Source organism: Haliaeetus leucocephalus, unplaced genomic scaffold, assembly GCF_000737465.1.
Source record: "Haliaeetus leucocephalus isolate CR32 unplaced genomic scaffold, Haliaeetus_leucocephalus-4.0 Scaffold450, whole genome shotgun sequence".
Taxonomy (NCBI): domain Eukaryota; kingdom Metazoa; phylum Chordata; class Aves; order Accipitriformes; family Accipitridae; genus Haliaeetus; species Haliaeetus leucocephalus.
In genome coordinates, this window is record NW_010972886.1 from 2289295 (window position 1) to 2309374 (window position 20080).

General features: G+C 42.0%; 1 protein-coding gene across 1 annotated transcript in view; it reads left to right on the plus strand.

The window, feature by feature from the left end:
- The window catches only part of NHSL1 (NHS-like 1), a 102543-nt gene that overhangs the window by 79381 nt on the left and 3082 nt on the right, over positions 1-20080 (plus strand). The window contains exons 5-6 of the mRNA XM_010574634.1: positions 14322-17753; positions 18304-18433. Coding sequence (XP_010572936.1) covers positions 14322-17753; positions 18304-18433 — 3562 coding nt within the window. The remainder of the gene's footprint in view (positions 1-14321; positions 17754-18303; positions 18434-20080) is intronic.

Genomic DNA, 20080 nt, shown 5'->3' on the forward strand with positions numbered 1-20080 from the left:
TCAAGGACTTCTGTATTCCAAAGACTAAATGTTAAAAAAATCAAGACAAAAACCTTTAGGGTATCACTTTTATCAGCAACAAGAGGTTTAGGAGTCGAGGAGAGTAGGGTAAGAACAGCAAAAGTTAATGGGGCTATGTCTTCGAGCAAGACTCTTGGTAAGACGTTCCACTTATGTGACCATAGTCCACATTTTCTTGTTATGAACTGTGTGTTAACTCTGCGTTTTGAAAATGCTCTTTGGTTTTACAGTTGCAGAACTCCCACTTTGTGGAAGTTAAATTATGTTAAAGCCTAATACTGAATAGATACTTTGTTGTGTGTTTGAATTTCTGTGAAAGATCAAATTATCACTTCAATTTAATAATCCCTCTTTTTCTGTACAGTATCAAGATTGTCTGTTATTAGTTAATTCAAATAACTGACCGTTTGCCTGCCAAAACCAGGATGATATTCAATATCCAATTTATTTCAAACACCATATGGCGCACTCTGCCTCCATGCTCACTCTTACAATCAATAGCTTGCAATGTTTGGTTTTGTTCTGAAAGTAAATTAGGTGTTCTCTTTCCCTGCATGACTACCAATAATTTTTTCACCTATATTTTTATAAATTAGTATTTTGAAATAGTATTATTTAATGGTATTTAAATAGTATAGGAGCAGTACTTCTGTGACAAACATTAGAGAGCTCTGAGAAATCAACAAGAAACATTTCCTTAGATAAACAGCAGAAAGTATTTGAAATAAATAGCATGAAGACAACAGAAAATTACAAACACCCCACCTCTGGAAAATTAATAGAAGGAAAATAAATGCAATGCTGAAATGTTAGTAGGCTAGCTGGCATTATCTAGGGAATGTAGGATACAGGTGCAGAAAGCCGAGTTATGGGAACAACGGATAATCTGACATAATCGATAAGATGAGCAGGGCTTAGGTGTTGTGACAGCAGGAACACGGTATACTTGCAGAAAGAGTAGTCTGCTGTTTGATTTAATGACCCTGCATACTGAAAATATATGGGGGAAATAAAAACACAGAAAGAAAAATGAGGTAAAAGAGATCAAATAACCCTGATAGATTTAATTCAGTGTCACTGGGAACATTACCATGTTTGGATGAACTACACTTGTGACTTCAACCAGCTTAATTCGACTGGTGTAGCAAACCTTGCGTCCCCTGAATTGTTTGGTTTGCACTCAGGAAACTCAGCGGTTCTCAACTTTTCTTATAAAAATAGTGCACGTGCATATTACACTTCACCTTTCTGAAGTGTACTGTTGAGCATTTATTCCCTTATAAACATGGTAATCGGAAAGGATAGAAATGGAGGGCAGTAAAGCAAGACTGCTGTTGCATTATGTGGACTGGTCTCTGGGATCCACTGTTTCCTTTCCCTTGGAATAATTATATTGCTGCTGTGAAACAAGGCAAGCAACAGTAACAGACTACGAGCCACGCACAACACACACAAAAAAGCTGCTGTCCTTGTTCCTCTTTAAAAAGTCACAATCTGCTCCCCTCCTCTGCCCTCCCACACACCGAGTAATTTTATTTTGTGAAGTTCCTTATGTTACTGGATGAGACAGGAAAAAACCGACCAAAAATTCTGTGCCGTTTGTTCAACGTGCCATGGAACAAACCATTGTGGTTTTTGTTTTGATTTGGCTTTTTCCTTCACTTGCTCTTTTTCTCACTCTCCCCGAAGAGAGGTCAAAAAACTTCCATTTTATTACTTCTGGTGTGAAATAAAAGGTTAACCTCTGAAGAGGCTGCTGGCAATTGACACCGTTTTCAGCAGTGCATTAGTAATGATTCTGCTACAATGGCCTCTCCCGTGGCTGTGCAATAAATGCTCCACGAGTTCAGCTTTTGGGGCTCTTTGCTGAACAGATTGCAACTAATACAGTAGTAGGAAAAATCTGTTGGATAGCCTGAGGCTGCGGGGGCATTGCATTAGGCTGACAAGCTGCTGACTAGACATTGGGATTTGGAAGCAGTTTTAGTCTTTGGGTGTGCCTGGGCTGAGCTTATTCTGGCCTGGAAGGGGTTGGGCTGAATTTTCAGTGGTGGCCAGTCTTTGCTTTTACATATCCTGGGGGTTAAAAGATGTATAATGGTGCCTGCTCTCGTGGGTGTTCTGGAACTTTCCTTCCAGATGGAGGAGTCTGGTGATGGTGGAGGTTATCAGCGCCAGGCTGGATCCTGCAAAAACATTTAAGCATTTGCTTGAGTCCAGCTTGACTGACTTCAGTGAGATTTAAGCACATACTTAAATATTTTTGGTGAATCCAAGGAAACTGAGTAAACTGCATGAAGGGGAACTGAGTAAACTGTGTAATGAATGCCTAGATGATTTGTTGCAGACCTGTAACAGAAGGAGAAAAGTATCCTTAAATATGCAAAATATATTTAACATCAACATCAATATTTTCTAAAAAAAAAAAAAGATGACAATGGAGAAGAGAAAAAAGACATACTGATTTTGCTTGTTGGAATTTATTGAAGCTGCTACTTTGAAATTCTACAAATTTGCACAGTGGCTTTGAAAAAGCCTTTATGTATCAAAAGCCATTGAAGATGGATTGGTTGAGTTAGCTCTTGGGTAGCTCAGGGGAAGAAGTTACTGTGGATCAGCTGACACAGTAACATTTCCCCATGGTCATCCTGTTTGTGCTGTCTGAGGCTTCATGTAAAAGACTCTCTCCTTGTTTGCACCCTCTACTTACCATTTACATTTTATTCCAGGGCATTCAAAGCAGTATTTTAATTTTCTTGCAACTCACTGTCTCAGGCATAATTGTTGGCCTTTGAATGGATAAAGATATGATCAGAGATGCAAAACTTCTTCCTTCAAATTCTTTGGATTTGTTATAATGTAGCTAGAATAATTATTATCCTGCATGGCAGGATTACCTAATGGTCCTGACCCTGACCCCATAAGGATCCTAACGTCCTGATAGTGGTGATGCCTCAGACAGCGGATAGTCTGTCTCTGTATTTCAGAGCTTCTACTAAGCCAGTGGGATCCATAGCTCTAAATTTTATAGATCCCATGGGCTTCCTCCTCCCTTAATCTGCCCTGACTTCAGTCAGTCTAAAACTTGGATGAAACTGGCACTTCTTTGTAGCTGCAAGGATTCCAATTAGCACAAGTGTGGCTCATGGGAGCACAAGGCTCCGGTCAAACAGAGTCAGAGTCTTTATATTTACAATATGGTGAATGAAACTGCTATGTTTTTTCTTCGCATTTCCACAAGTCCACATGCTATACTTTCATGTATGACTGTATCTTTAACTGTTGTAGAGGTAATGAGGTTTTCTATGCTGTTTGCACGACACACATCGTACTGATGTGCAGTCAGCCAGGGATAATATTTATGATGTATTAGTTACTGTGCATTAATCACTTTTTAGAGGTAAATAATTTGGTCATCAATTTTCAAAAAAGTGTACAAGGCAAAAACCATATGCACGTATATCAAGTTTTTCCTGCATTTAAGTTTTAAATGGGTCACCTAAAGGACGTTTAGCAGTGCTTTAAAATGCTTTAACTCCTAAAAAGGGAACTTACATGTGAGATACGGGGTTTAGTCATTAGATTTTTAGAAGCGACAGAGAAATAACTCAGCTCACAATCTGCAGGGCAAGTTTTATCTTGCTACTAGTAAAATGGCCAAATTACAAACCTCTAAACAAAAGTGAATTCCTAAAGAAAAGCTGCTTAATGATAGTGGTGCTTCTGGGTCCCATCATGATACAGCGCATGGTCATCATAAGGCTTTGTCTGGCAACGTGCACTTACATGCACATTTTTTCAGCTCTTGGCTTTGTATAGTTTTCTAATAATTTATAAAGTTTCAATTTTAGGCAGCTTCCACTCTGACTGAAATATTTATGAGGCCACAAGATCAGTTTGATCTCTGCATGCTCCATAGTACTTATTTGTATTCATGTTAAAAGATCACCACCAGAAATGTGGTACATTTGACAGGTTCAGAGCAACTTGGAATGAAAAAGAAGTGTCTCGTGTGATTTAATGATGGAGCTGTGCAAAGACGTTGTAATAGCTGTTGCCAATAGCAATGTCTGTTCCCGCGTAAACCATTTTCATGAGCAGATTTGCTTTTTCTGCAGCTCGTTACTTTAAAATAAAACAACAAAACCATACCAAAACCCACAAAAGGCCAAATTAAAGCAAGGATTCTGTTCACTTGTGGAATTAGAGCTGCTCTTACCAGGTCTGAACTGGGCTGAGGAAGTCACAGTTCCTTTCAAAACCTGCAGTACTGTGTAATGGATATGTGTGTCTAAAGCCTTACTGTGACGATATGCAGTATCTTCCTTCAGTGTAAACCTTCATTGTAGGACCAAGCTAACATCATTTGTTAATGCCTTTTTTTCCATTTCTACAACAAAACTAGTGGAAGAAGGTGCATGATGTCAGCGTGCTTGGAAGTAATGTTGCTTTGCTTGTTCTACCATGTATTAGGGGAGAATTTCGACCGCCAAGCCAGCATTCGGCGGTCTCTAATTTACACAGACACGGTGGTAAGACGGCCGAAGAAAGTCAAAAGGAGAAAGACTATTACAGGAATCCCTGACAACATACAAAAGGAGCTAGGTATGGCTCATCAGAACTGTATTCCATCCACTGTTCATTGTCACTGCTTATCATTACTCGACTAATAACATTGCCAGTGCTCATGAAACCAATACAGTCTGATAGCCTATTACAGTTCCAAATACTTGTGTGCCTCCTTGCCACCTTGTGCATTGGGAAATTAGGACCTTTTATCTGTTGACTTCCATCTGTTGAAGGGAACAGGGTGTACTGGTACAATGGAAATCTGCAGGGATGTAAGGTTTCTGGTCTTTAATGCTATCCTGGAGATTTGGTCTGCTCCCCCAGGATGTTCACTGAAGCAAAACTGAAGTGGGCACGCATTTTGGCTTGCAAATAGTTACTCACTGGAGTAAAACAATTCATCGATGCCTTCCTGAATCTGCCAAGAGTTGCATCAGCAGTGAAAAACGTGTATATTTTCCAGTGTAGTTTAGATCTATTTGGCAACCCCTTAAGTATCAGTATTATTTGATTGGAAGTAATTTACATGGGCTTATTAGCTATGGCATCCATTCCAAAGGAAAAATGCCTACTGGGTCACATTTACACTACCTCAGGCTGTCCTCTTTCACAGTTAGTAGCATACATGATAGTCAGGGTTGAAGAAGCAGTCTGAATTTTGGCAGACCTTTCAGACACTTTTTGCAGAATTCTTTGATTTAAATCTGGTCATTCATATTTATTTTCAAAAAAGATGTTTAAGTTTTTCCCAAATTATAACTTCACAGATAAAATTATGCTCCCCCTCCATTTTTTTTGCAGTAGAGGAAGAAAGTCTTTTAAAGTAGCTGGCAGAGCATAATTTTAGGTGCTTTGCATGTGGAATTGTCTCATATATTGATGATTTCAGAAAGTTTTACTACCTTGCATTTTGCATCTTTTTTTTAATTATGTTTTCAATTCTTGGTTCTTTGTCTAGATTTTTCAGAAAGAGAAACAAAAATATGTAACATGTCTGGATGGGTTTGAAATGAGCTAGAGGGCCAGGGGTAGAGAAAGCCAAGAAACGAGCAAGTACATGAAGAGCAGTTTGTGAATGGAACTGTGCTCCTTCAGCATCTATAATGAAACAGTGCTCTGCCATGGGAATCCCCTGCCTCAAGAAAGAGAATTCAATTGCCCTAACCCTGTTAGGACAGCTAAAGTTAGGCAGCTTTACATTTTGTTACCTTTGGATCTCACATAATGATGTTATTTCTAACTGCTGCTTTGAGGTTTGTCCAAAGCTGTCAGGTGTCTTTGACCATCTCTTCTTGTGGGATGGATTCTGTTTTGTGCCTGCTACAGGGAACTCTTCCTCATAGTGTGGGTTCCCTTCCTCCCTCTTCACTGTCCATAGTGGGCCTTGGCACCTGGCAGGAGACACTTTCCAGACCTGGAGTCTTCCTGGAGGTCAAAATTTGAATTTGTTATTTCCTGAGAGAGAACGACACATTTATCAGCCTTGCAATTAATTATAAACAAGCTTGAGAGTTAAATAAAATAAAGTAGATTTGTTCTAACCAAAGATCAAAGCTGGAAACAAAGCTACATAAAACATAATATTGAATTATTCTTAACAAAAGATGCCCTTCTCCTGTTTTAGGTCTCTCTGAGGCTAATCCCTCAGATACCATGTTTACAGCTGGTTTGAGGAATAGCAGAGACAACCCTCATCCTCTCTCATCTGTTCAGGATGGACACTTTTTACATTCCCTTCTTCCATTTTAAACTGAAGTGCTTTGCTCTTTGTCTAGAGCTGAGATGGAATGACTTGTGCTACTTAAAAACGCTTGTGCCACTTAAATGCAAAACTGATACAGGACATTACTTAAACTGTTCATTTTCAGGGTTCTTACAGTGGTCTTGGTGTCTAGTGTGGTAGTGTGAAAATTACACATGTAGTTTTTGACAGAGGTGGTTTTCATAGTTTTCGACAAAGGTGATCTGACACATGTAGGACCTACCTCAAGGGCAGATAGTAGAGAAAAGCAGAGCGAAGCAGAACATTTTGTTCCACGCTACTGTTTGTCGTTTGTTGGGGTTCCCACCACTCTTTCAGGCATGTGGATTTTGAAATGGATGACAGCAGTACTTGGGTGGATGTGTGGAGAATGCTTCCTGCTGGCAGTGTTTCCAAAACTTCAAGGTTATGTTTGTGACCACTTCAGACAGATGTTTAATGCTTGGAAACATCAACTGCAGTTTATCTGGTGGAATAAACTGAGAATGCAGTTGGCATCTCTCTTAAACAGAATTCTTTATTTAATATCTTAAAAGAAGTTTGTGACTTTTGCCAATCTGTTTGCTAAGGGTGACGGGTTTTATGGTCTTGATTTCGGTCTTTCTTCTCTGTGCTGAGCACATTTCATGTTGCACTGCTTGAAGGTTTTCCTTGGCTCCTATTTTAAGTTGCGGAAATTTCAGGGTTGGCAGTATGTCACTGTAGGAGCTCTATCTGAATGGTTCCCTGGCCCACGACCGGCAGGCACGTAGGGCTTCAGCCATCTGCCCTACGGTGGAAGTTGTCTGAGGAGCTTCACGTTGCTTCCGTGGTGGTTTTATGTCGTCCGGACAGCAAAGTGTATGCCAGGAAAGCTCTCAGATGGCTGTATCCATCCGGTTAGTGTATTGCTTTCCACCACTAGAAACAAGGTATGCTTGAAAAGAGAACAGTTGTCGGTGTCTTCATCTTGTAGATGAGGAAACCAGGCATGCTGCAGTGCAGTGACTTAGCTGAAGTCACCCACTAGGCTTCTGGCAAGGCTGGGAATAAATTAAGTCTCCCCCATCCTTGTTCATTGCTCTTCCTGCCTTTTCTCCCCTGTCACTCCCCAAATATTTCTGTAGCTGTCCATTCCCTATTTCTCTTCCACTGTCCCAAAACAAACAATGAGTTGTTTTAAAACATTCCACAGTTCATTTGATCGGAACAAGGATCCGGACTAAACTCCAAATCAAGCAATTGCATTGTGCCTATTGACATTTTTCCTGTGGTTTCAGCTGAATAAATCTCTTTGTTTCTCCCCTAAAGCATTGCTGTAAATGGTTATAATATTTACACAAAGATTAAAATCCCTTGGTACGCCAAAGTTGCTGTGCACAGGCTAAATAACCAACACATACAGCAGATTCTTGTTACCTTTTGTTTATCCTTCAGAAGGAAGCAGAAATTTGAGAGAACCTCAAAGCTTCAACCAAGCTTGAACTATTTTCATTTCTAGCGAGAGAGCCTGGAAGACCTTCTGCCAGGCCAGGCTGCTGGGGTTCTCCCCTGGCTGCTTTGGCTCCTTTGGAACAAAAAAACCAAACAGAAGAGAAAGCCTGTGCTGACTGCTGGCCTGAGCTCAACGGCCATGTTACCCTCATAGAATTTAGCCAAGCATACTGAAAGGAATCATTAACTGCACCCATGAGGCATGCGCTGAAAGTATCTTTAGACATTCCTACTTTTGAGCGTTGTAATAGTGCTGTGTTTTCTCAGGTGTCTTCCAGCAATGAACCAGTCTCTCTGCGTAGACTGGAAACTTCCGCATAAAAAATGCTGCATAAATAAAATGCAACGTGATAGATGGGGTTCTGAGACAGAATAAGAATGTGAGATGTTTACCAGTTTAGAGATGCCAGTTATTTTCTGAACAGTTATGTTTTTAACAGCAGGACTCTCAGTACTATTTAGCAGAGTGACACCGAAGTAAAAGGAGAAGGCAAAGCATTCCTCTCTCTGCCAAACACAGCAATGAGAAAATTAGTTTTGCGTACTTCTGAATGACCTTCATTGTCTTACAGAACATAAATATTATGTATATTTCATGGAGTCAGTGTTGGATCAAAACTGCAGAGAGGGCAGGAAACTTTGAGATGATGTTTCACTTCAAGTTACTGTGTTCTCAGTTTCTCTGCTCTGTGTTGCCATTATCCCTTGCCTCTAGCTGTCTTCTTCAGATGGTACTTTACAAGCAAACTGGTGTTCTCCCCTCAGGCAAGAAGGTGATTCCCAAACAGAAGTTTGGTAGGGATGAGCAGCTCTCTGGGAGAACCTGTCGCAGGCCTTGCTCATTTCTTGGCTCTTGGTTATCTTCAGCTTCCTTCACCCGTCCCAACTCGCCAGATGAAGTAAAGGCACCAAAATGCTTTCACATTTCCCTGGTCCCTTCTCTGTGTCAGTGCTCTAGGGTCTGGCTCAGACTTTCTTTTTGTGGAGGTACCAAGTTACCTGGTTGTGAGTGTTTCTCCGGAGCTCTGCACCAGTGCAGTCCCAGGCACTGATGGACATCTTCTGGTGTCCTGGACTCCCTCCCTGTCTTGCAGGAGGAGCAGGTCCCAGACCCGAATATTGGTTCACCACAGTTCATCTTCCAAATAAACATACCTCACCAAAGCAGGGGAGAGGTAAGAATCTTCAAGTTTTCCACCTTTTGATCTCTTCTTCTGCCAGGCATTTTGCTTTTCTTTAATCAAACAGAAAGTTTCTGTCCTCTTTTGGTTTTCAAAAAATGTCTTCTAATTGTATGCTTTGTATATATACTTCCCTTGAATTATTTAAATACTTTTTTCTCCACCTTAAGGTGCTATTCAGGATCTTTACAGCCCTGTGATTTCCCCCCCATCTACTGTTTTTTTTTCTTTTTCTTCCGAACCAAAGGGTTCAGAGGGTCGGAATAACCTCATATGCTTTTCTTCAGCTTATTTCCCTGCCTCCCATTTTCAGTAGCTCACAATGGTTTGTCGTCTACAGGATGACAGTAGACGTCAGTCATCCTGTCAGTCATCAGGATGGGTATGACTGATACCTGAACCATCAGTCCCTCATCTGCTTTCTTGCAGCACAGCTCAGACCCCCTGTTAGTACCAGCCGGTGTCCCAGATTTCATTTGGGACTGCTGAAGCTTCTCCTTTGACACACCTTAGAGGAAACAGTTCCATCTCAGCAACATGGGGGGCACATAAGTCCTGATCTTTGGGAACTCAGCTGTTCTGTTGAAGACTCCTTTTAATTGATATTCTTCTCCAGTTAGTTCCTTTGGCACTAGCAGTCATTCAAGTTATAGGTGCCACAGGTTAGAAGAGTCCCAGATATCCAGTGGTCCTACAGAAATACCATGCAAATACCCGGCTGTTCAAGCCAAGTAATTCTGCACCTGCTTCAAGTTGCAACTTGGAACAGCATTTGGAGAGAATATCTCTCAAGAGTTATTGTGCGTTTTAACTAATTACTGGTTTTGTCGCTGTAGTTTCTCAACATTGTACGTTTCCAGCACTACTCATCCAGAGACCAGGGCATTACAAAGTATGTATCATCTGCTTTTTGATAGTGGGAGATAAAAGACAGAGGTGCCAGGAATATAATCTTTACCAGAGGCTGTTCAGGTAGTGAAATTAACAGGATCAAGAAAACTTAAATTCCCTATATTTTCATCAAAATTCACCCTTTCGTGGTGGCAGTGGTATGTGCAAGGATTCAGGGTATTTTTTGGCTGGCCGTACTGAAAAGTATCACAGGATTCTCTGCGATATTTTTCTCCCCTCTGAGAGATTATAGATGCTTCATGGAACACAGTGAAAATTCCTGAGAATTACCATAAGCCTGATGTACTTGTCTGTTTCTTGTTGAGTGTCTATTAACAATCATTTGGTATGTAAGTACTAGGGTAAAATAGATGAAAAATCTCTGGGGTTTTTTGTAACACTGGAAGTTGTGGTGCCTGCACAGTGACTTGGCCAGGCCACCAGGTTTGGAGGAGGATTGCTAGGTGGGGCATGAGGAGAAGATGAAAGCAACAAATCTTAGGAATGTGCCTGTGGCACAAGAGACAAATGCTTATAGTAGAAATGATTAGTCAGAAGAAGTTGTGGAAGAGAGATTACTTCTATATACTAGTTGAAACAAGCATGTTCTTTGTGATATCAACACACATACTTTTTATCCTCTCAAATCCTCAGTTTTCTACGCTCATTTCAAAACAGAGGACCTTTCTGCTGATTCTCTGCAGCAAGCTGCAGGTGCCACCAGATCAGCCAGAGTCACAGGGAGATAGGGAGCCTTCTAGTAGCTATTACCTGGCCCTAGGGATTACATGCAGACACTTTCTTTTTTCCATCAAATATGCAGTCAGTCTCAATCCCTGTCATCTCTAACGAGCAACACCAGTAACTACCAGAGTCAGGGAAAACTGGTGTAACCTGTATATGCCTATCTTGGATCAAGTGCTTGGAGCTAAGGTATGTATTTGAACCTCTTCTCTGTGCTTCCATGCAAGAGTTGTTAAATATGTTGCATGTTTCGCTTGTTCCAGATAGTAGGTGTTCTCTACTCACTTCTGGAGTCTACACTGAACATGTGCATTAGGGAAGAGCATTTGCCTCAAGAGGTATTTTCAGCATTTTCAGCATAGCAAGAAGTAGGGTAATAAAGAAGACAGGAGTGGAGATAACAGGTCTCCTGTGGTGGACATAGCACTGGCTGCAGGGCTACTGGACACAGGATAATATAAGATGCAAACAAGATGATTATTAATTACTTTCAGCCACCTTTATCAAACCACCAAATTGCAGCCACTTCTGACTTCATAACATTCAGCATCTGTAATCTGATGTCCAGTTCTGCAATATTTTTTGCTGCTGTCTGCTCAGACATCGCCCCTGCAACTAGATGGACTTGTGGATGGTATTCTTCAAAAGCTCTGATTCAGTTCCAGAATTTTGGTGTTGCAGAAACCTTGTAACTTCTGACTGCTCTTTATTTAAGTAGAGGTTTTCTGAGAGACATAGCATTTTCAGTGTAATAGTCAATTAAAGGTTTGAGCTGTCCCTTAGAATTGGATTGTTCATCTTCTAGCTGCAGTACCAACAAAGGCAGTTTCATTTTAAGGGTTTTTGAAAAAACGTGCTTTTCAGTGTTTCTCTGGAAGTGGGGGTTTTACAGTGCGTTTGTGAATTACAAACAAAATACTCCTTGCTACCCTCCTCTGAATTCCACCAAAATCTTAAAACCCTCAACATTTTAAGAGAATACCTGAGTCTTAAATGTTCCTTTAGTTGGTTTTTTGAACCATTTTCCCTGCAGATTTCTATTGTCCCTCTTCAGGAAATGGAACTGTAAAAAGAGCAATTGCTGTATTATAAAGGGCAAGTAAATCCTCACAGCTTTGCATGAGATTGTGCATACATGTAAAGCCAAAACCAAAGCTGAAGTAATTTCAGAATATGCTGCATTTCTACAAAAAAATATTTAAAACCTTAAAGTTGCATTTTTGTAGCAGCAACAGCCGTGAGAAGTCCCTTCCCTGACCGTATCACATATAATGATTGAAGCATGTAGCCCTGTAGTTTATACTTCTGAGACTGGGCTGTCTTGCCCCCTCTGAACCCTGTATTTATTTGGGCTCTGAACCGTTCTAACTACAGGAGGCTTTGCACTGGTGCAAAGGCCTGCCCTGATGGGCTTCCCTGCGGTATCGAGGTTGTAAAGGTTTGAGTCAGTTTATGCAGTTTCCATGAGTGTATTAGACTGGACCCCTGTTCTAGTAACAAACACAGGGTTAGCAGGGATGCTCAGCAGTGCCCTGCGGTTGTTCATGCTGCCCCCCCTTGTGAGCATTCCAACACTCCTGGGTTTGGGAGGAGGAAAGGGGAGGTTAGCAAGTCCACTGTCGTTCCACTTTGCCATTTACCTTCCCTAGCAGTAACGTTTTTAACAAGCATAAACCATCCATCTGCTTGTGAAATACAGTGCGTTTAGCTTCCTTCGTGAATACAAACATACTGCATACTGAAATGAGGTGCTCTCAGCCACAGGTCAGTATGTGCCAGCTTTAGATACTTGGTGTAGTGCTGACAGCTTCATTCTCCACCAGCCCCATCCTATCTTGTGTGTGTGTGTATTTGTGTGCATGTTTGTCTTTCACAGTGGTAGAAAGAAGAAAAATACCCCATCTCTTTGGTTATTTACATAACTTAGTACGCCGATTTTTATTAGCGGATATTTTTAATTGGCTAACAGTTGTCATCGGTGATGTCATGGTTCCAGAAACATTCATAATGTCTACTTTGATGTTTTTCTTTGCCTTAACCAAAGGGGGACACTGATTCTATAGAAAAAATACACAGAGAAAGCAAAATTAAAGCTTCTTAATAACTATACAAAATATGCAAATACCCCTCTTGGTTGGCTGCAGTAGTCCATCTGTTCTGACAGTATCTCATATTAGATTATCCAAGATGCTTGCCAGCATCCAAGTATCTAGCTTTGCTGCAAACCTCTACCAGAAGCAGAAAGAGGCTACGGTTTTCATGAGAGCAAGAGATTCTACACAAAGCAAACTAAACAGGCTTCAAGCTGCTAAAAGACTACTTATGTGCCTGGAGAAAAGAAGTAAACAATCTTTTTGTGTGTACTGCTTTCACTGTAGCCTTTTCAGAGCCCTCTTTTCCTTATCCTAAATGCCTCTTTTGCCTGCCAAGAATAAGGATAATTAAATGTCCTTTAAGTGGTGTTTAAAGCTGCATGGTAAGAATACCTATTCTCCTGATCCAACTCCATATAGTAAATATGAAAGGAGAGCAGTCCTATCAAGCATGCTACTTCATCGCTCCTGAGACTAGCTGAGGCGGAGACTTGAAATAACCAATTTTCCCCCGCAGTTACATATGCAGCATCCTTACAAGCATCTCCAGCAGCTCGCCTGCCTCTCGTGTCTGCTATTTATACAGTAATGCAACTGAATTGAAAAGCAACAGCTATACACAGGCTAATTTTAAAGCAGTACTCTGGTTTGTGATTTTAAAAGGCAGCTACCAATAAAAATGTAAATTTAAAAGAACCCTAGAGTCCTTTCTACTGACCCATTGATAACTATATTTTGAACTAAAACTGCTTTTCTGTTGTCCTCAAAGGGTTTTTTTTATGCCAATATATGATTATTACTTCTTTAAAAAAAAAGTACAGTTATTTTTTATTTCCTGACGGTGCTGAGGATGAGACGACCATCAGTACTAGCTGTTTCTTTTCCCCACTTCTTAGAGTTTTTCCTTTATGATAAATAGAAAGTAGTTGTATGGAAAAATGTTATTTAATGATTTTCTCTGTAGTGTTGGATAATGTCTTTGTATAAATGCTCTTATAGCATATATATTACTTGTGGTAAAATAATGCATGTTTCAATGTGTCAGCCTCCTTTCAGACAAACTGCAAGACTTGGAGAGCTATCCGTGTCTCCTGAAATTTTTTTTCTGAACTGTAATGCTTTTAAAAAGCAGATCTGATTATTCACATTAGTCTCTGGATTTCCTTCCCCTTTTCTTTATTGCATGAGGCATTAGCATGGAAACACACTTCACGTTTCTCAGGCTTTTGTCTGTTCCTGCTGCTTTGCCTACTGGAAGTCAAACAGTGCTACTTGGTTTCTGACATAACTGATTACTATGGAAATCATTACCATGTCATAAACAGAGGATTTCATGTGTCGAATGTGCGGCAGGAACACAGACGATTCTGTAAGCAGAAGGTTCCTGGTAGTAAGGAAAAAGGGAAGAGAAATGCAGAAAACACATGATGCCTGTGCAAAAGCCATTGCTGCAGATTCTTTTTCAGAAGGTATAACCTGCAAGAGCATGGGGATCGAGCAGTTTGCTGGGGTTTTTTGTTTCTAAATGAGTAAGAAGATAGATGTGAATTTGTGCTTCAAGAAATAATTATTTTATTTTGACTCCAGCAGTTGGCACTGGCCAAAGTGATTTCCGAGGGCATTCGATGTATGTCCCAGATCACTGTTCCACGCTAGGGAGACTAGACAGCTATCGCTCTGCTATGCAGCGCTCTGAAACCAAGGACACCAGCTGCCAGACGGAGGAAGTTAAAGTTGTGCCCCCTTCGATGAGAAGAATACGCGCGCAGAAAGGACAAGGCATTGCAGCCCAGATGTCTCAGTTCTCCAGTTCATCTGGAAACATGTCAGTGATGAGTGATTCTGCTGCAGTTATATTTGCTTCTCGCCAAAACAGCGACATAGGTTTTCACAGCTTGCCTCGGGCTGGTGCGAGAGTGTCTCTGCAGTCCCTAGAGCAGACACAGAGCATCTCTAGGCAGACAGAAGACATCGCTGGCACTTTACCCCACCAGATAAGTAAATTGCAAGTGGATGATAGCGTCGTGCATCTGAGGAATAATCCCACGACGGGGACCCTGTCAAGGCCAAAGTCTCAAGAGGTGAGAAGCTATGATAGCGAAAAGTCCGCAAGCCCAGCATGTGTGGTCTCTCCTCATGCTACCTACTCAACAAGCATCATACCCAATGCAACACTGTCATCCTCCTCAGAAGTTATCGTTATTCACACTGCCCAGAGTGCTGGTTCATTGGATAGTAAAATCACCAGCTCCACTGCCTACCCAAAGCCAAGAGACAATCCTGTTGCCAGCAGTGCAGTAAGTGGGAAAGAAGATCACCATTCTTCAAGCGGTAACTGGAGTGAGAGTAGCTCCACACGTCACTCACAGACTTCAGATACCATCCCATCTAATACTGTCATGATGCTTTCTCTTGGTGACTCTGCTGTCTCTCTTAGCACTCCTGGAAATGCGGAGTCTGGGTCTCAGAGCATCAGCTACAGCTGTAGGAACAATCTTGCTTTACCAAACCCTTCCCAGGACAGCGATGGTAGGAGTGAATCTAGCTATTCAGGGGAGCGAGCACAAGCAGCAGTGAGCAGCACAGAGCATTGGCTGTACAAGTCTGCAGAAAACAGTGAGACTCCTTCATGCAAGGTGGTTTGTACCACACCAGGCTGTGCCACTCCCGGCAGCAACCTGAGCAGCAGCAGCCTGGAGAGGACTTCGGTCAGGGACGATTCTACCTCTCTGTATTCTGTGGACCACGATGGTTATTACGGTTCCGTGCATATGGACTCGGGACTGAAGTCAGATATGCCATGCAATAGTACTAATGGTTTTGGGAACCCCAGAGACAGCGTGATAAATGTCTTTGAAGGAAAGGAGAAGAAACATCAGGATGACCAGTCAGGCCAAGGTGAGAAATCCCTTGCAAGAAACATCTCTCTGAAAAAGGCAAAGAAGCCACCTTTGCCACCATCCAGAACAGACTCGCTCAGAAGGTTGCCCAAGAAAAAAGCCCAGTCTAATGGACAGGTACTTGATGAAACCCTCATTGCCACCCTCCAGCATTCTCTGCAGCTGAATCTCAAGTGCAAAAATGGCAGCTCCCCTTCCCAGAGCCCCTGCAGTGATTATGAGGATCCCTGGGTGTTGCGCTCCCGCAGCCAAAGCTCGGTCAGTGCAAGCAGTAGCATGATGTCCACCACTGCTCCAAACCTGTACTCCATCTGCACAGTCACTCCCTCTCAGAGTGAAACAAGTAGCATCAAGTCGGAGTACGCCGACCAGTGGGGTTACTACAGCGACTATGCCGCAGTGACAGATGACCAGGTAAAATCCTCAGTGACCCATTCTGCCAGTACATCATCTGCTCTCAGCGATTACAGCATCAGCCACTTCAGTGATGGCTCAAGGGCTTCTGTGCCACAAGTGCCCAGTGGACTGGCCAAACCAAAGAGCACTTCTCCAGAGAAATCCCACCGAGTCACGTCGCCGTCGAGTGGGTACTCCAGCCAGTCCAATACACCCACTGCGCTTACTCCAGTGCCTGTAGTTTTAAAATCTGCATCATCAGGAAATGGGAAGTCCAAGCTGAAGCCTAAAGTGCCTGAAAGGAAATCCTCTCTTCTGTCTTCAGTCTCCATGTCTTCATCCTCCACTTCTCTTTCTTCGAATACATCTACTGAAGGGAGCGTGAGTGTGAAGAAATTGGACCCCACCCTGAGCTCTCCTCCGGATTCTGGAGCACCTCCGCCAACACCTCCTCTTCCAACACCTCCTCCGCATTGCCCCGAACTTTCTCCTCCCCCTCCGCCTCCTCCTCCTCCTCCGGCAGAAGTCATGGATCTGTCATCATTGCCAGCCTCTCCCACGTTCCCCCCTCCTCCACCAGAAGCTGATGTAAATTCTTCCTTTGCCCAGACTGTCCCGTGGTTTCCGCAAGAAGCCTCCATCAGTTCGTTCTCCTCCCCCGTTCCTCCTCCTTCTACTTTCCCCTTAGCTGTCCCGCCACCAGCACCACCTCTTGATCCCAAACTAACAAAGGGTGCAACAATATACCCACAGTATTCTTTTAAGAAACGTAACCAGGAAGATTCTTGCTACTGTCCAGTGAAGCAGCCACTCAACAAGCAAGACCCGTCGAGACCTGTGATGCCTTTAGTAACTACCAAAGCATTGCAAATGGTGCAGCTGAGGTCCGTGAAAAAAGCGACAGAAGGTGAGCCATCACCTGAATCTGCTTCTGAAACCACCTCTCAGGAAAAGGGTACTGTAAATTCATCATCACAGTCTTCCCTAAAGCCATCTCTCTCACTAAGACTCAGTAACAGCTTAGGCGAAGAGGAAATGAAAACTCAAGGCACTTCATTTAAAAACTCAGTTCAAACACTGGCTCGGGGTTCTCCTCTCATTCTCTCTGATAACGTACCTGTGCTTGACAGTGATCGAAAGCCTGCAAGTGCAGTGGGTCTAAACAAGTCTTTTGAAGCTGATTCACTGGGGACAGCTGCTGAAGACACGCCTGAGTCTTCGGTGCAGAGCGAAGAGCTCCATTCTGGCGTGTCGCTTCAGGGGTCACCAGCATCTCCCGACAAGACTCAGGTTATACTGCCAAGCAAGAAACCACCTCCTATTTCAAAGAAACCCAAACTGTTCCTTGTTGTACCACCTCCACAGTTAGATTTTACAGTGGAGAAAATAGCTGAAGTGAGTGATGTTGTCAGAAGCACATCAAGCCCAACTAAGGGAGACGCTGTGCTTGCACACTGCGAGGAGGCGAGAAATTGTCTTACAGATGGACTCATTTCTAGCGAGATGGACTCTGGCAGCCTGGTTCCTGAGGGAGGAGCTGCCGGATTCACCTTCTCTGAGACAGCGGGAGCTAATGCCTTTGTGGTGCAGCCTTCTGCATCACCAGTTCAAGAAGAACCCAGGCAGGAGGAGCAGTCCGCTTTTGATGAAGGAAGCAGTTCAGGCAGCAGCCAAGACAGCGGCAGCAACGCTGACGGGCACCTGTCTCAAGAGAACGAAAGTGGTGAGTCTCTCTTCTCTGACTCTTCTTCAGATGTAGCAGTAGCTATTTTTAAAGAAGCTGGGGAGCGAGAATAGCAATCCTAGCATTCAGGTGAGTTTCTGTAGAGAAAAGAACCTCTTGCGATAGTTATAAATTAAAGCCTGAAGAAAGTTGCAGGGATCCGATTAATACTTTATGAGATTTCTTAGAATTCCTTTCTAACTTCTCATTATTGCAGACATGGAAAGAAAATGATGCTTTATTTAACTGTGCTGGGATTAAAACACGCTATGAACACATGGTTGGCTTTGTTAATTTTGATTTTGCATTTTAGTGGAAACCGTACAAATTTTCTTTCAGTACTGTTCTCCGCCTGTGCGTGTGAGCAAGTGTAGGCATTTCATGCACTGCAGTTTCCTAAGCGTTGTTCTGAAATGACAATAGTGACAACGGTGCACTTGCTAAATCTCTCAGATGCTTTGCCTTAGAGGCAGCGAGGGCTAGTTTCAGCATTATATGCCTGCTGGGTTCCCACGATGGACTGACAGTATTGTTCATTCTTTCTGCATAGCAGAGGTATTTGAATCAGATACAGCAAATAGTTCATTCCTGCCGAGCAATAGTTATGGGGAAGAGACGGACGGAGTGGCAACACCAGCAAGACCAAGGACTACTGAGGATCTTTTTGCAGCCATTCACAGGTACTGGAGAAATTGCCCTTCCATACTGTCAGGTCCAGTAGTTCTCTCAAAATTTAATTAACATTGTTTTACTAAAACACTCAATTACAACAGTCATTGCTTTAACAGAAAGCACACATTTATCAACTTTCTACTAAGGCTATGTATGAAAAAGATAAGGAAAAGAACTTTTGTTTTATTGTTTTACAAATATATTTAATCCATTCTGAACTAAAAGCTACCAGATGAAATCAATGTAGATTATATTATAAATATCCTGCCCCTTAAAATATCAAGTTACATCTAGTATTTATTGTACTGTTCTCGATCTGCCATATTAACTCTACTGTTGCTTTTTCTGTGTATCTTTTTGTTTTCATTCTCGTTCTTCTCCATCTCTTTTTACTCTCTTCGCTGCTTATATGGTGCAGTTTGGGACAGAGGCTCAACGCTAATGCTTCATGGCAAGCGTGGCTGAAACTGGCAAGTAACACAACATGTCAGTCATATGGCAAAACATATGGCAAACGCTGGATTATAGTTTGCCATAATCCAGCCTGAGGTCGGGTGTTTTGTGTCAAACTGGTTAATGAATGAAATGTGCAGTACTGGCTCTATTATTAATGACATTATTCATTTCCCTTAAAAACAGAATCATCCTGAATAGGCAACTAGATTTTTGTGCTGTTCACATTAGGTTGTCATAAAAAGAAAAGGAAAAAAATGCTTAAAACCGGAAAATGAAAGGTGTGCACCATTTAAACAGTACACACAGAAGACCATTACCACTCTCTGAACTACTGAGCTTGCTTTTAGACTAGAATCGATGTAGTGGTAGTGCCATCTTGTGGCTTTGTCTTTTACTTAAAATGTAAAGGGGCCATCTCTTTTAACTGGTCACAGAAAGTGCTTGGCAGCATCCACACAGCTTTATCTAGGTGTTCAGTCAGTTTGCGCATCTGTGCCTGAGTTTTGCGTCAGGAGTACTGAGGGACGGGAAAAGCCTGTTGTGAGAATGTGGCTGGGAGCTGGGAGACTGCGGCACTTGGGATGCAAATGCTATTTTTTCATTTTTGAAATGGTTATGTTTCAGATGTTACAAAAATTATATATAGATGATTCTGACTTTTTATAAGTTACGCTTACTCCTTAGGACTTGGCCTGTAGGAGCTGTTCTAAAAATGGTCTGTTGCATTCATGTTGCATGGCACTCACTAGGACTGCGACAAATCTATTTTTAGAATGAAATATTCTGGCCAGTAGCCTTTCCATTATGTATGCAGATAGAGAGTGGATCTCTGTGTGTATGCACATACATGTAATTCATGAGTTTATGGGGAAATGGACAATGGAACTGGATGTGACATAGTTAAAACTGCTTGACACATTTGTTATTAAGACCTTGCTTTTGCTGGCTTTAGACTTGAACCACTATCTTCCTTGGTTGTTAATTAATAAAAAATGTTTTGGTTTTCCCCCCACTATTTCTAAAAGGTATTATTTCAGTGATTGGCACTCTTGAATACGTGCTTTGGAGTAAGGCGAGAAATTTAGTGGTATGTGCGTTAAGGGCAGGAAGAGCAATCCAAGTTTAAGTCACAGTTTTGTTTGAATATATACCCTATCTCTGTCTGAAAAGCCACCAAAACCAAATTTGGTTCTTACTTT